This window comes from Panonychus citri, unplaced genomic scaffold, assembly GCF_014898815.1.
Source record: "Panonychus citri isolate SS breed McGregor unplaced genomic scaffold, ASM1489881v1 Contig00021, whole genome shotgun sequence".
Taxonomy (NCBI): Eukaryota; Metazoa; Arthropoda; class Arachnida; order Trombidiformes; family Tetranychidae; genus Panonychus; species Panonychus citri.
Genome location: NW_026515426.1, coordinates 65,682 through 82,858, shown reverse-complemented (window position 1 = coordinate 82,858; position 17,177 = coordinate 65,682). Strand labels below are relative to the sequence as shown.

The 17,177-nt window shown below is 28.4% G+C and overlaps 2 protein-coding genes across 2 annotated transcripts; one reads left to right on the top strand and one right to left on the bottom strand.

Moving 5' to 3' along the window:
* Positions 1–57: 57 nt before the first annotated feature.
* Positions 58–953, bottom strand: LOC128394475 (mediator of RNA polymerase II transcription subunit 21-like). Its single transcript, XM_053354808.1, has 2 exons — positions 534–953; positions 58–425 (listed from the first exon to the last, which is right to left on the bottom strand). Exons 1-2 carry the CDS (start codon positions 792–794, stop codon positions 267–269), a joined length of 420 nt encoding a protein of 139 aa, XP_053210783.1. The 5' UTR covers positions 795–953; the 3' UTR covers positions 58–266.
* Positions 954–2,585: 1,632 nt separating this feature from the next.
* Positions 2,586–16,695, top strand: LOC128394398 (uncharacterized). The gene is made up of 6 exons (XM_053354726.1): positions 2,586–3,858; positions 12,766–13,323; positions 13,397–13,666; positions 13,761–14,079; positions 15,572–16,197; positions 16,285–16,695. The coding sequence occupies exons 1-6, from the start codon at positions 3,735–3,737 to the stop codon at positions 16,686–16,688; spliced, it is 2,301 nt and encodes a 766-aa protein (XP_053210701.1). The 5' UTR covers positions 2,586–3,734; the 3' UTR covers positions 16,689–16,695.
* Positions 16,696–17,177: the final 482 nt, after the last annotated feature.

Genomic DNA, 17,177 nt, shown 5'->3' with positions numbered 1-17,177 from the left:
ATCTTAAAACCGGTAAACTTTTAAAATTGAAAAAAAAAGTTTCCATCTCAATCAGAATTTGATTAAGAAAAAAAGTTCGCTTTTAATCATCGGAAGCTTAACAATTAAATCTTTTTCCAGCTCGTTTAGATTGAATGGATTTTCTTATCCATTATTTATCTTTGAATAAGTTACCTTTTTTTTGTTTGGAAATTAAGTAACTTTCTCACTGATGATGATAACAATTAATCTGAGTGTTAATTAGACAAATTGAAGAGTAACACTGATTAATAATTCTTGAAACATTGCATTTGAAGTTGAGCTTCAGCGATATCTTGAAGAGCTTTTTGTATCTGTTCCAATAGTTTCTCTCCTTTGGCGACAGTTTCCTCTAATCTTTGAGCCGCTTCTTGATTTTCTGCCTCTAATCTTTTCAAATGCGAAGCCTGAATACACAAAATGAATAGAAAAAAGATTAACAAAGAGAAACAATGATAAATATCACCATCAAAAGAATATTAAAATTAATTGTTATGAGAATCTTTTTTGTTTACCTGAAGCTCTGGTGTTGACTCTTCACTTGGAAGTGAATCAATAAGAACATCGATATCTTTGGCTGTTCTTGCAATTAATTGAGCAAATAATTGGGGATAATCTTCACCGGGAGATGAATCTTCATTAGCCGATGCCTTGGATTTCTCGAAATCAGGGAAAAAACTTGGCTTGGAAAATTGTTGAATTATACCAATACTATTGCAGAAATTTTCAGCCTGAATGTTGACAGCATCTTGGATTTGAGTTAATCTATCGGCCATAATAGTTGGGGGAAGGAAACAAAGTTGAACAATCACAGAAACACACACAGGACAATTAGAAAACAAAACAATCAATTAATTAGCAAGATTAATGAAGCAATTAAAAGAAAAATAGACAATTGAGTTAAATGATGATTAAATTGTCAACAAAAAGAAACAATAACAAAACTGAAAAGAGAATGAGAGTCAGCGCCATCTGGTGAATTATCGGTCAACCAAAAAACGAAGAAAAAAAATTTCGAAATTGATTTAACTAAATCGATTACAATTACGATTTAAAGGGTTAAATTTTTAAATTAGTGAATAAATGATCACTTGCCTGATTAATTGATTGTTGGTAAAGTTAATTTGAAGATTTAAGTTGAAAAGGTGATTCTTATAGTAGTGGAACCAATTTATTGGATGTTTAACTTTTCAATTGTTTTTTTTTGTTAATCAACCAATTAATTGATTCATTAGCTACTTAATTGTTTTCAATTGTGTATAATTGTTAGAATGAAAGTTAAGGTTAAAGAAAGAAATTAATTAAATAAAACAATTTAATTGAAAATCGAGGATTTCAATTGGCATGAGTATCAATTGGTTCCATTGAGATTGTTAAGATGACCACTAATCTATTGTAGTGGTCAGTTAAACCTTGACTTAACAGAAGGAGAGAAAGAAAAAGTTTAATTAATTAAATAATTGTTTGTGTATTAATTTATTGTGTCAAATTGTGATTATTGTTTATCTCTTAATATCCAAATTGAAACCTTGAATAATCTCAAATGAAAGTGTTAACAACTGACCATTGGCTATTTCGAGAAGAAGAAGAAGAGAAAAAAACAAATTCGAAGGAAAAAAAAAGTTAAGAGAGAGAGAAAGAAAAAATTATATTAACCATGATTGACCATTTGCTGTGGACACTGAAAACAATAATTAATATCTCTCAAGATAGAGAGTTGAAAATATCAGAAGCAATTGAAGTTAAACAACCTTGAAGGTGAACAATTAGTTAATTGTTTGACTAATTCAATTTTTGATTTGTTTTCTTTTATCATCTTTAATTGTATACAAACACATGGGTTAGAAGCATGGAAACATCCGCTACACCTGATGATGATGATGATGATGATGATCTGTTCACAATTAACAAGGAGATTTACCCAAGGACAATTAACCAATTGATTTAAACAAAACAAACGAATCATCATCACCTTAATCATTTGAGTTTAATATCGTGAGTTTCATTGTAATAATAATAATCAAGAAACAAGAGAAACAATTGACCAAAAACAATTTCATCATCTTAATGATCAACAAAAGGATAAATTGATTAACACGGCAGCGATTAAAGAAATTAAATTGTAAAACCAATTAGACCAAGAAAATGCAAAATGATTTAAATTGTGAACCAATTGTGAGCAATCAGTAGTAACTTTCAATTGAGAAAACGTTTTGAAAGTGAAACAATCAAAATTTACTACGAATCAAATAGGAACCACGATTTTGCTTGAATCGTTTTTTTTCTTACCTGAAGATGAAAATGAGAGAGAGAGAGAGAGAAGCAGAAGAAGATGATGAAAACGCCCTTACCTTTATCTTCCCTTGGAAAAAGAAAGAGACAAGTTAGAGTACTACAAGTGCCCTTAACCCGCCTTCTCTTTAAAGAGACTTGTTATCTTCTCTTTCTTTACTCTCTTTTCCTTCATCTTCTCTTACACTCTGAACTTAGAATTTATCTTCATCTCTCTCTCTCTCTCTTTTCTATCATAAATGTTCATTCTAACCAAATGATACCTTCAGTTTAGATTAATCTTCAATTCTAATAACAACATTATGATTATCGATTCCAACGAGTAACAATTAACTGGGTTAACGAAAAACTTTGAACTGAATAAAAAGTTTTCCATTTTCTTTCCCATGTTAATCAATCGGATTTAATTTTGGTTGGTGATTTTTACCATTCGACAAGTGACAATAATCCTAATCAAGTTGATACTTTTCTTAGAACAAATTAAAAATTGTGAAATCGAAAATTTTTTCTGTTCTTCTTTTTTTAGAAACTTTTTTGTTTCTGTTATTTGATGAAAGTTCTTGGTCCAGGTAACAATTTATTACGCTTTTGGTCGTGATTTTAATTATCTAATCTCATCAATCATCTTTAAGTGACTTTTTATCCACTGAGACTCAGGGAGCTGACCAAATATACATAATAATCAAGTATCTCAGTTGTTAATTCAATTGAAACAATCACAAAAACAGAGACCGAGAGAGAGATAGAAGAAGACAAAAAGACAAATAAACATCATCATCATCATCATCATCATCATAATCATCAGAGGAAGTCGTTGATAGAATCTTTTTCTCTCTCTCTCTCTTCTTATCATCATCAACTCTTACCTGTTGCTTGTTTCCTCTCTTATCTTCATCTTTCATTCTTACCTTTCATTTTCATTCATCTTCATCTTCATCTCTCTCTTTCTGTCTCTCTCCTTTCATTCATTTTGACGAGTCAACTAAAAGATTCCGTTGACTTTGTGAGCAAGTGAAAAAAAAGTAACATTCAACATCATCATCTCAACAATCAACACTGATTATCAACTGGGCAATTTAAGGTCCAGGTCAGTATTTGAAACTCTCAGTTCTTAGTGCTGGTTAGACCGTGACAATCAACTAACATCCTTTGACAATTTACTCTGCAAATTTCACTCACTCATCATCATCTTTATCCCATTGGTAATCCTTCATTCATCCAATAGTTGATATAACAAAAAAAATAACAATCGTGATTGTCAACAGTCAACAAACAATCAAAATTACAATCAATTGAATGTTTATCATAACGTTTTCATATCATTGAATAACGTTCATCATTATTATCTAGAATCTGTTTCTATTACCTCCCTGTCATCATTCAATATTGTAAATTGATAATCTAATCAATCTAATCATCTCAACATGATTGAATTTAAATTCTGGACTATTGTTACCATTACATTGACCTGGGTAATTCAAATTCAATCCCAACAACAACAACAACAACAGTCACAACCACAACAATCAAAACTTCAACAACGTCAAGGTAAATATATTGATCATTATTATAGTGAATTTTGTTTTCTCTCTAATTATCACAATTTAATCAAACGGAAGTTAACGGTTCAACGATTTAAGAAAAATTTAGAAATGAATGAAGAAAAAAAAACTTCACAATCAATTGATTGATTTAGATCGTTTAACTTTCTATTATCAAATTATAAATACTTTCCTTTTGATACTAATCAAGTTAATCATTAACATTAGAACCATTAAAAATTAGTGTAAATATTGAAATAATAGTAATCAAATATATTAGTAATTGATTATCACAACAATTTAATAAGTTTGATAAGTTTAAATTGTAAACTTATTATCCTTGAGTAATTAACTTTTCCCGTCTGGATCAGTGTTGAAGTGTTTCAAATTTAATTGGAAACTTTAATCTTATATAATAAGTGATTGTGATTATCACAATTAAATTTAATTAACTAATACTGATAATATTGTATTGGAAACTGTCAAATTTTGATTATCATTTAAATTGTCGGGATTTTTGTTGATCATCATAATAAGTAATTCAGCTGATTTCAAGTCACTTTTGATTTGTCTCCTTGGGGCTTTTGTTGATGTTGTTGTTTTTTTTCATATGTACAAGATGATGAAGATAAATAGGAAGATGAGGATGAGGATGATATTTAAAACATTGGAGATTGAGAGTTAATTATTGGGAGGAGAAGATTTTTATTCTTTTGTTTTTTTCTTCATTTTCGCCATCATTTACCTTTATATTAAATTCTGTGATAGAAATTAGTTTTCCATCTCGAGATTGGAAAAAGAAAAGTAAAACTTATGATATTAATTAACTATCGTTAGTTGATGCGAGAGAAATTGATTAAATGATGGAAATTAAATTGAGAAATACAAATGAATATATCAAATTAATAATTACACCGTTTCAATCACTTGATTGTCTTAAATGTAAGTAACAATTAACCAAGTAATTGTGTAATTATATAGCACTTTCAATCACCTATCATAACAGATAACACATCATATTGATTAACAATTAAATTAAGAAAACATTATCAAGATTTACAATTAACCTTTCATTTTAATATCAATATGAATATGTATTAAGTTAATCAATGAAATGGATTAATTTTATTTCCTTAGGCAGTTAATCATTCAGTTGGATGTTTTAATTGTTAAACTTGATCTAAGAAACATTTTCATATGTCTCACTTAATACATAATAAGTTTGATTGTTTGAAAATCCCTTTTGGTTAACTGATCAACCACCAGCAATTAACTTTTAAATTGTTGTCTGTTACCGCTGGTGATCTGTAACAAGGCAATTGAATTGAATGGTTGATTGCTTGGATCATTAATCGTTATTATTATCTATCAGAAGCTGTCAATCGTTTTGGTGACTATTTAATCATCAACGTCATTGTTAAATTATCATCATCGCCATCATGATCAATATGATAATTTAGTAAACAACAAAACTTATTGTCATGAATAATATTATTTTCATATTCATGATTACTTAATCAATGTAATCTGCCAACCTTGAACAATTCTGATAATATTATTATCATTAATATAAAGAGCAACAAAACAATTGTACCTTACGGTCAACAGGCCAGTTTACCGTTTCTTTTTTAAATAATAATAATAATAATCATCATCTTCATCCTACTCGCCCTCTCTCAGGTTATTCATAATATAATATGAAAAAAAAATAGGAAGATATTTTTTTCTGATCGATATAATATTCACCAAAAAATTTTGATAGAGTTCAGGGCTACCCCGGAACTTGAATTCTGATTCTTTGGGTAACTAACTGTCTATTGTTACCTGGTGATTGTTATTTTACCTCTTTTTTTTATATATATATATACATCAGGATGATTTAGGATAACCAGTCATCATCATCATCCTCATCATTTTTATCATCTAAATTTGTAGCATGAAAAATATCAGGTAAATGAAAATGATCAACAACAGGTAGGCTGACCAATTACTGTTTCACTGTCTGATTACAATTTCATGATTAACTTGAATTAAGTATAATACATAATAACAAATTGTTCAATGAGCACTGAATTATTATTATGTGCTTGAGTTTAGTACAAGAGAAACGCTCAGATCATCTGTAATCAGATTTAAATTGTTGTGATCAAACTGAATACCTGGAAGATGAAGACAATTCAATAGCAAATGAATAATGATGATTATGGTTTACAAAGTGTCTTGTCTAATATTACCTGTTGATTGCAAGTTGATTTGCATCTCGTTTTTTTTGTATTTCTTTTCAACAATTGAGATTTAATCTCCATCTCTGAATAGACAAAATTAATTTCAATTGATAACTATTAACAAATCACATTTCATTTTATATTTATACCATTAATAGTATACAGAAAAAGCAATTACACAAAATTGTACCAATGGTAAAGGTTAAAAGTAAAAAGAAGATGAAGAAAAAAAAATTGAAGGTCAAGGTAACACGATAAGTTTGAATCAATTGTTATCAATTTTTGGCAATATCTAAGTAACTATGTAAGTAGACTATCATCATCATCATCCCTATCATCTTCATTTCCATCTTCATCATTAATAATAATGATGATGACGATAAAGGTATGGGAGTGAACTTACCCGATCACCTTAATCCAGGTATGAAAAAAAAGAGATGAGGATCCATTGCTACTAAATTACAGGGGGACGATGGATGATAAAAGTATTTTTATCATCATCATCATTATCGTCATCATCTTATCTTCATCTTTATCTCTATAACACCTCAATTGAAAAACAGAGAGAGATGAAAGATTATCTTTGTAAAAATTTTTTCCCTATTCCATTGTGATGATAATGATAATCTTTCAATGCGTTTTTTTGCCTTCGCACCAAAGTTATCATATATTTAGATTGACATTGAAATATTATATATATTTTTTTCACCATCAATATAAATAATCATAATAACGACGGTAATGATTAGTAAATTTTTTCATAGTTTAACAGGTAAGGACTGTAGTTTTTTTTCAATCTAAACCTTGTTACCTTGGTACACAGGGTAAGTAGATGGAAACAAAGTTTTGTTGTTTCTCATTTAGTTACAAAATAAACTATTAATTTGACAGTTTAATTGGTTGGTAAATTATTTGCAATCAATTTCAATGATTACAACTAATATCCCTTTTTTAAATTCGCATTGTCATTAATTTAGTTACCTGTTTATCATTAATTGTTTTAGATGATTTCTCTTACTTTACTATTAATATTATTCAATTCTTATTGCTTATGTTAATTGTTTTGATTATTTCATTGACCTTTCCAATGGTAATTGATTAATTGTTGCTCGTAACTACTGACGATTAATAAATTGCGATTGAAAAGTTTTTTCATTCGTAAATTTTGTTTGTTTATTTTTTTTCACCTGAGATTTAATCGTCTCAATGTTTTGATTGCTTTGTCATGATTAACCAACGTTTAATTGGTTTGTTTCCTTGTTTGATTATCTTGATAATTGTTGTTGTAGCAAATTAAAGGGTCAAGTTGTTTGGTTAATTAGTTAATTGTTGATTAGAAATGATTAGATTTTCTTTTTCCGGAATCAACTTTTGTTTATTCTGAAAATTTTTCTTTCTTTTTCTCTTTTTTTACCTGAAAATTTCAGCTCAATGACCACACCTTTTAACGTTCCTAGTAACAAATTACCTTTATGATAACAAGTTTATCCTCATAATCATCCTCATCCTCATCCTCATCTTCATCTTCATCTTCATCTACAGTAAATAAACAAAAACTCATCATCAGGTATCAAATTTAACATCACTTTTTAAACGTGTTCATGTCAACAGGTAACATTTTCATGGCGATTGTTTGAAAAAAAAAGTTTTCTTTTAATATTATTACTTTTCCTCTAGATATGAATACTAATTAATTAACTTTAATCACTTGAGCATAATCATCCTTATCATCCCATTCTTGGTCCAGCGAAAGTGACCCTAACTGACCTTTAGAGTGAAACAATAAATGCTCATTCAATTTCAACCCTTTTTTTATGATTCATCATATTTATGGATATAATTTAGGAAGTAATCTTGATAATCTTTATCTTTCCTGGAAACAGGAAAAGGAAGCAGTTGATTAACAAGTTATTTTTCATGATGATGGTGAAAAAAATGTACCATGTAATCATTTTGGATTCATTATCCAAATAAAATGGGTTAAAATGGTTGAAATAGTGAAAAAGAAAACAATTTTTTCCCAATTCGGATCAGTACAAAATGATCATTATTATCAATGGTCAATCCAACTAACTGACCATCACTAAATCACTTAAGTAAAACAATCCAAAGAAACAGTTTTTTCATCCTTGATTGAAAATTATTGTTCAGTATTTATTTTGATTACTATTTAATTGGCAATCAACCAATTGGAATGACAATTAATTTGTCAACTATCAACATTCACCTTTAGTATGTGAACAATATGATTAGTTAAATTGTTTGTTAATCTTTAGCCAATCAACAAGTTTGAACCGAATCTTGATTTTTTGTTTGATTGTATTGGTCAAGTTGATAATCTTGTTTGATTAATTATCATTTATGTTGATTGTTTGACCACAGATTATGTTCATCAGGAAGAGATGATAAATTTTAGTTAATTTATCCTAAAAAAACGATAGTAACAATTTAGCCTCAGGCTTAATTGTTAAGATACATACACTCGTTGATCCTTAGCTTAATCATAATATTTTAATTGTCAATTTAAATTACATGTCGTCATCTTTAATTTTATCATCATCAGTATCATTTAAACATCAAGAAATTGATAAAGATGACAACCTAATATTACCAATGGGTCAGAGTTAAATTGTTTGGTCAAACATTTAAATTGTTCATATACTATTACAATTTAAACTAAATCAAGAGTAACCTTAACAATCTGATTAAATGATAATCATGATTAGCAGCCTAACCAATGTGTTTCCTGGTTACTTGATAGTAACAATAATTATTATCATTCACAATCAGGATTACGATCATCATGATTACCTGAGTACAACAATTTAGTTGATTATTTTATACAACAATCATGATTATGACATGGAAAAGTTAATCCAAATGATGATCATGATTAAAAAAAGGAGACATAGGAATAATATGATTAACTTGATGATAATCATAACAACAATTTAAGAATCAAATTCATAATAATTGGATTAGAAATTTTTTTTTCTTTCAACAATTTAAATCAACTCTTAATTCTGGTATGATTATTGTAACAATTTCCCATGATATATGTATTTAAATTACAACCAGTATGATTAGTAGTCACAACAATCAAATCTAATTTAGTTTGTAAAATTGAACCTCAACACGCACAATCAAGTTACAATTTAAATTAATAACCTAATTTAAAGGGTGGACGATGTTAATTTAATTGTATATAACTAACCACAATTAACTGTTACACTTTTCTGGTGGTTTCTTTGCTTTGTATATGTCACAATTAAGTTAATTAATAAAACACTTCTCAACAAATTGATTAACCAAAACTTGTTAATAAAAAAAAATACAAATTTGATTCAATGCAACTTGAAATATAAAGTTTATTATGATTAGTTAATTACAATTAACTTCACCCATGTTGATTGTTGGGCGATTCAAGGTGTGACTTGTGTAATAAATTTTCATATTGATTAGTTGATTACGATTTGATTTGATTTTATTATTAGAGTCGGAAACGTTTCTTGTTACACTTAATTGTTACCGAAAACTTTTCAAGTTCAATATTTAACCTTTGCTAATTGTAAATATCATAGCGAAACAATTAAATAAATTGTATCATTAACATGAAGATGTTAATTGAATTTATTAATAATTGTATGTACACTTAAAACAATTACCTTAGTGTTGTTGATAATTAAAATTAAATTAAAACTAATCAGAAAGTTCAATTATGAAAGTGAAAGTTTTTTGCTTATGATTAATGATCATTTCCATGTATTAATCATGGTAATTAAATATTAGACAATTAAACAACAGCAAAATTTAACTATTAATTGTAAATACAATTTTCGGAAGCTTTTCTTTTTAATTGTATTTTGTTTACCTGTTGATTATTAATTGTAATCAACGTTAATTGTTCCCAACGCCTACTACGGTATTAAGTAATTAATTGTTACAACATTGACCTTCAAATTATTACATTAAACCAGAAATAGATTGTGAATTCTTGATTAAATTGTTCCTGTTGTTAGTTAATAGCTCTTGATTTTTGTTGTAATTTAATCCTAATCACAACAGGGAATCAAATGATTAAGATGATTAGTTCAATGGGGAAACTTGAAGATTAAACATTTCCAGTAACAATTTAGTTCCGTAAACAATTGATCAGCTGATGAAGATACCTAATGTTGATTAAAGTTAAATCATCAAATGATTATTGTTAATTGTTGAATTAGTTAGTTAGTTAGACTATGATTTAAATTCATTAACTCGCTTAACGATCAACAATTAACATTGTGATCAAACTTTGTCCTTGATTTTTTTTTGTTACTCTCACGATTAACTTTAAGATCCTTAATTGTTATTAGGATATTAAAATCATTTTTATTAATTAAATCAACTAATTGCTTAACACTTTCTGATTACTGCTGTTGTTTTATCCCTGCGGTTAAATTGTACAATGAAGATATTAAATTGTATGATTAATATACATTTATTTTCAAATGTTCATCTCGGAAATTACAATTAACTAACATGGGAATTTGATTAATTACAATTGAATTCGTTGATTCAGTTTAAATTTAATGTAACTTTAGTCTGAAATCAATTAATTACAATTCTTACAATTTTGATTAACTTTTTTTTCAACTCTTTAACTTTCAATGACTTTTGATTTAGTTTTAATTCAGTTACGAAAAAAAAACAATTTCTGTTCAACTGCCAAACTATTAAGATGAAAAATGAATTAAACCCAATTAACATTACAATTTGTTAATTATAACGATGATAATTTACAATTTATGATGATTAACTCCACAGTTTGATTGCAATTTAATGGTAATCATTGTTGTTCCCGTAAAAGTTAATCAACATGATTTAGTTGTTTGTTTATTTCGTTAATTTTAATCAACTAATTTTCAATTGTAAACTTGATTTTTAGGTAAATTGTGTGTTCCCATAATCTAAACTAATCATCAAATTGTCACAATCAATATTCATTATTATTACTTAAATCCAGTTCTTAAAGTTTCCTGTTGATTTAATTTTCATCTCTGCAAAGTTATTAATTGTAATCATTATCAACTGTAACTATATTTACTTTTGATTGTTGACCTTTCACCGGATTAACTAATAGTGATCAAGTTAAATCACTTCCTCATTTCTGTGAGTTTTTGTCAAAAAATATTCTGACACAATAAGCTGATGATTTGTTTTAATCATTAATTATGGTACCTTAATTGTGGGTGAATCTTCAATCAATATAAACGATAATTAAGATTAAATCATCATTAATATTGATGATTAACTGCATGAAATAATTAATCTGGTTGTTAATCATCTTCCGATTGGGAAAAAAAACAAAATGATAAACAATTAATATTAAAATTTAGAAACTCCTCTCAACTACTATAACAATTAAGACTAGAAAGAGTGAATCAAATCAACTAATTAAACTTTTACAATTAATCGTTGCTATCATAATTTAAATTGTAATATAATGTTAATTTTGATAAACATACTAAATTGTAAATGATTAACTGATTGTGATAATTGATGATTAAACCAAGAAGGATTCAAGTTAACACCAAGTAACTTTTTTAATGAAAAGTTAATTAAGTCACAATTTTAATTGTCAATTAATTTCCGAGCACAATCAAAGGTGCCAAAGGAGGAGGAGTGAAAAACAATTAGCACAATTAACACATAGAGAGAGAGAGTTTTAAACTTAAACCATACAAATTAACTCACAAGACAATTAAATATAATAGATAACCGGAAAGAGATTCATATTTCCGGTCATTACTTATCATCATCATCATCCTGTTGGTCAATGTCCAGTCAGAGTAATGAAAAAAATTCTTGTCTCTGGTCATCATGTTGACAAGTGAATCTGTTCAATATCATGATGATGACTTGATATCATTAACCATGAATAATGAAAGTTGATTGTTGAACTAAATTAATGAATAAAGTTGATTGTTACAATTTAATCCTTTCAACAATTTGGCAGCAATTTAACAGTTACGATAAACAGAAAGTATATTAGATTTTTTTTTCTTCTTAATTCTTAATCATCCAGAGAAAGTGTTTAAAAAACTTCAACTTGATTTAGCTGATTAAACAATTTAAATTGTTTGGGTCATTCAACTAAACTTTTTTTCTGCTTCTCAACAATTTAAAATTTCAACTAGGATTTAGTTTGAAATCATGTTGATTGTAATAATTTTCCTTTGATTACTATTTCTAAATGGTTGATAACCATTTAAACTTTAATAGACAATCTAATCTATGGCTCTCTTTTTTTTATCCCGTAACAATCAGTAAATTGTTACTGTTTCTGTTCACAATTTATATATATATCATTTTCCTAAAGGTGAAAGTCAATTCAACCTTTAGTATTTACTTCAACTACTGAACACTTTAAATGTCATTAGTGTTAATCATCATCACTTAATTGTCGTTTCAATACATTACAATGGTAAACAATTACATTGAACTGTAATCAACCGTTTGAATTTTTTTCTGTTACTTTCCAACTTTCACAATTAACAGGTAGCAATTTATAAATTGCTACAGAAAAGTAAAATTGGTTTCACCGTTTAAACCTCGAGATGAGATTTTTTATATTAATTAGAAGTTTTTTCTCTCTCTCTCTCTCTCTCTCAATGATTAACTAATTGTTCTCGATGGATTAATTTCAGGTGGACCTTGTGATCAGAATGATTTAAGTTTTGAGCTAATTACGGGCTTTGTTTATTCATCTTCATCGGAATCAATTGCAACTATACCGGGAACTTTACGATTAACTGATTGTCTCAATAGATGCCGATCCAATTCAACTTGTCAATCGCTTAACTTTGAGACGGGACTTTGTGTCCTTTTTAGTACCAGTGCCTCTAATCGTCCAGCCTCATTGAATAAATCACATTTTCCCGTGTTTACAATTTATGCACAGAAAATTTGTCTTGGTGTTACAATTGAACCGGTCTGCCAAAAATCGTGGGTCTTTGAAACTGTTCCAAGTCATATATTGACCGGTTATACCTCTAAATTGGCCTCATCTCCGACCAAATCAGATTGTATGGTTAAATGTTACACTGAGACCAGTTTTCAATGTCGATCAGCTAATTACAATCGAGCTACCGGTGAATGTAGTTTATCAGAAATGGATCGACATTCAATTGTTACACCATTTAGTACCGATCGTCACTTCAGATCAGCTCCTGGTCAAGAATATATTGAAAATAATTGTATTCAAGGTAAAAAAAAACGATCAATCAAATGACGATCAATAAATCAATCAGCTAATCAATTTCTAATCACTTATTTTAGAGCCTAAAAAATTGTGTGAATTTAAAACGATACGAGGACGATTATTGAAAACTGTTGATTCAGTTTATCCGGAGATTAAATCAACTGATGGATGTCGAGCTAAATGTTTACAATCAGAATTTCGTTGTTTCTCATTTGATCTTGGAGATCCAACAATTAGTAAAGTTTGTCGAATCTCTCATCTTGATTCATCATCAACTAATCACATAAACGATGCTTATTTTGAGATTCCTCCAGCAGTTTCCTATGAGCTTACTTCTTGTTACGATGGTAATAAATCAGCGACAATTGATTAACCTGACAAAAAGAATAACAATTAAGACTAATCATTGATATTCCCTCTTTATTACATTATTTATATTAGTCGATATTGTTTGCCGATCTCGAGATATGCTGACCAGAGTTCGAACCAACAGGATTTTCAATGGTAAAATTTACGGTAAATCGAAGCCCAATTCCTGTGTAATGGACATTAACAATAGTCTATCATTTGAATTATCGTTGGGCTATAATGATGTTGATTGTGCTGTTAAACGTGATGATGGTGCTAAATATACATCAGAAATTGTCCTTCAACATCATGATTTAATTGTCACCACCAAAGATCTTGGCCTATCTGTCCAGTGTTCATATGATTTGACCAATAAAACTGTGGTCAATACCGTTGTCTTTGAATCAGATGGGTAAGTTGATCAACAATAGTTGACACTTTCTTTCCGTACAAATTGTCACCAATTAAGTTGATTACAAAATGCAAACTTTTACTGTAAAATAATTAAGATTAACAATCAAGCCCCATGTCCAATATTGAAAGTATATGATCAGCAATTATTAAATTAAACGGCGGAAAAGTAATCATGATAACTTTCAACACAATTAGATTTATTTTTCATTCTCACCACAACTTTTAATAAATCAAATCAATTGATTCAGTAATCAAGGATTAACTGATATCCATTGATCAACCTTAGATCAGTAATGATAATATTGATTTTCCTGATTACTATTAATAATAACGATTGTAAATCTAATAGTTTACAATTTAAACTTTCCATTTCATGGTCAATCAATCATCAAATCTTTAATCATCGATGATAATTAACCTTGACCATCAACTTCCTTTGGTCAAGTTAAAGTTTTTCCACTTTATGATTAAATTTAATTTCTTTCCATCATATTAAATATACTTTCCTTCCTGTTTATTTAAATAGTAAAAGCAAAATAAATCATAATAATTAAAACATCAACAAGTTAATTAGTTACATTGATTAATTGATTCTTACACTTTGTATTAAGTGCTAAGGAAAAATCAACGGCCAGTATTTAATAACAATTTAATTTTTCTCATAACTCAGTTAATCACTTTTTAATCAGTCTAAAGATTTTTTAAATCATTATCATTAATATTTAATTCATCATTTAAACTGGATTAAAATTTGATCTTTTAAATTGTCCCATTAGTTTGTTGATTGTTCAACATTCAATTGTTAAAGTTGAAGTCTTGTTTTTTTTTATTACATTTCTGTAACTTTGTCAATCAAGGGTTAACCATTTCAGCAAACAACAATTAAATTTGATTTACTTTAAATTGTTATTACCCTGAATCTAATTGTTGACCAATCGTCATCATGATTTGGTCAATGAACCTTAATTATTTACATTGGATAAAGTTAAATAAACTCATTAGTTGATGTTATTAATAATCGAGTTGGTTAAATAATGAATGAAAAAATAAACAAGTTGTGATTAACATTGAAATTAATTTGCTTTCTCTGGGTAATTACAATTAACTAATCATGTAAACAATGATTATATTTATGTATATTATCAATGGTTAACAATCAACTTTTGTTTTACAACAATTTAAAATGATAATAATACATAACATTGAGAAAGATTTATTTCCTTGAGAAATTTAAATTACTCCTTTAATTTTGTTTTGTAATCAACTAAATGGTAACAATTAACATGGAGTAATTAAATCTTGTGTAATCTTTTATATTGTTTGCACACAATTGTAATTTTTAATTGTTAACAGTTAACAAGGTTTTCAAAGTTAATTGCTAATATGATTTACTTTGGTTTCTTTTTGTTATGTCATATTCAAAATCTAAATCAAAAGTAAAATTAAATTAATCATTGTTGTTATTTTCTTACAATTTGTTAATTGTTCAGTGAGATAATTGGTGCAGCTAAAGATGAAAGATTTGTCCACTCGTCGATCGTTGATTCCCCGAATGTGACAATTACCGTTACCGATAGACTTGGATCTCCAATTCGAGCGGCAAAGATTGGTGATCAATTAACTTTACGATTTTCAATTATCGATGAACCTTCACCGTATGAAATTTTCATCCGTTCATTAGTGGCCTCCGATGGAGTAGATGGAAGTGAAATTGAACTTATCGGTGCCGATGGTTGTCCTATTGATATCGCCGTGATGGGACCAATATCACGAATCAAAGGAGCGGCCAAAACCCTTGAGACAACCTTTGAAGCGTTTAAATTTCCGACCTCAGATATTGTCAACTTTCGAGCGGTAGTATCACCGTGTTTGGCCAAATGTCAGCCGATCCATTGTTTCTCGGATGGTTTTGATGGTTCAACCCAAGAATCATTTTCCTATGGTAAACGAAGACGAAGAAGACGAAATGTCCACCAATCGACACCACCACCAACAGAACAAGATCTAATTGTCCTACAATCGATTCGTATTCAAGATGGTTTCGATTTCATCGAAGGTAAAAATCAACCCAAACAAACACCAACCAAACGAGATGGACGATATGATATAATTAAAGGTAAGCCAAACAATCAAGTTAATAAATTATATTCCATTAGAATTAATTATCGATTAATTTGTTGACGTTTACCTTTTAACTTTTCAGACTCAAAAAGTATTCCAAATGAATTGAATTTATCTTCTCAATCATCGTACTCATCATTTAACTGCCTAACATATACTGGACTTGTATTAATCTTCAGCATTTTATTGATCACACAAATTGTTGTCCTAATTGCTTGGTCAATTTGCCGTTCATCTTGGTCGAGAAATGATCAACTTGAAAAATTAACTCTATCACGATCATTAACATCGACTAATCTATTAACAGCTAAATCCAATTATAACCACAATTTACATCATCATCATGGTAATTTTTCCGATAAATGTTTGACCATTCAACCATTTACCACGAAAGGATCAGCTTCATCCTCATCCTCATCACCATCACCTTCATTTGCTAGTCAATTGTATATATTACAATCAATGGATAATAATAAGTACCGTTAGAATCTGCTTTTAATTAGATTCTAATTGAAAAATATTGTTATTTATTCATCATTTGAATCACTTTTTTTTATACTTCTTCATGTCCATCTTTTTGTGCCAGTTTGATCATTTGACCAATATAACGATTGTTTCCTATTTGAGGAACAATTAACCATAACAATCAACAACAATTGACTTAATTAAATCATCTTGTAACTAAACCTCAATTAATCAATGTAATCAAATGTTTTCTTCAGTGTAAATCCTTAATGGAGAAGCATTTTTCCCCCTTTTACTTTTAATTGTAAATAACATTTTCCAATCTAATATTTTCGCCTCGCATTTAAATGTCCAACAACGACAACAATAATTACTATTATCAAACGAACTCAGAATCTCCCGAAGTGACCACTTCTGATGGGACAAAAATTGTTGACAATCCATTATTTGATAATCCTGAAAAGAGTTTAATCATCACAACAATAACTTTAATATTCCTCATTATCCTTT

What these genes read in the sequence shown, in the direction of transcription:
- LOC128394475 (XM_053354808.1), bottom strand. Translation starts at nt 794, where the DNA reads ATGGCCGATAGATTAACTCAAATCCAAGATGCTGTCAACATTCAGGCT. An exon ending in AGTCAACACCAGAGCTTCAG is followed by an intron (nt 426 to 533) that starts GTAAACAAAAAA and finishes TTGTGTATTCAG; the next exon opens with GCTTCGCATTTGAAAAGATT.
- LOC128394398 (XM_053354726.1), top strand. Translation starts at nt 3,735, where the DNA reads ATGATTGAATTTAAATTCTGGACTATTGTTACCATTACATTGACCTGG. An exon ending in GCTTACTTCTTGTTACGATG is followed by an intron (nt 13,667 to 13,760) that starts GTAATAAATCAG and finishes TATTTATATTAG; the next exon opens with TCGATATTGTTTGCCGATCT. An exon ending in ACGATATGATATAATTAAAG is followed by an intron (nt 16,198 to 16,284) that starts GTAAGCCAAACA and finishes TTAACTTTTCAG; the next exon opens with ACTCAAAAAGTATTCCAAAT.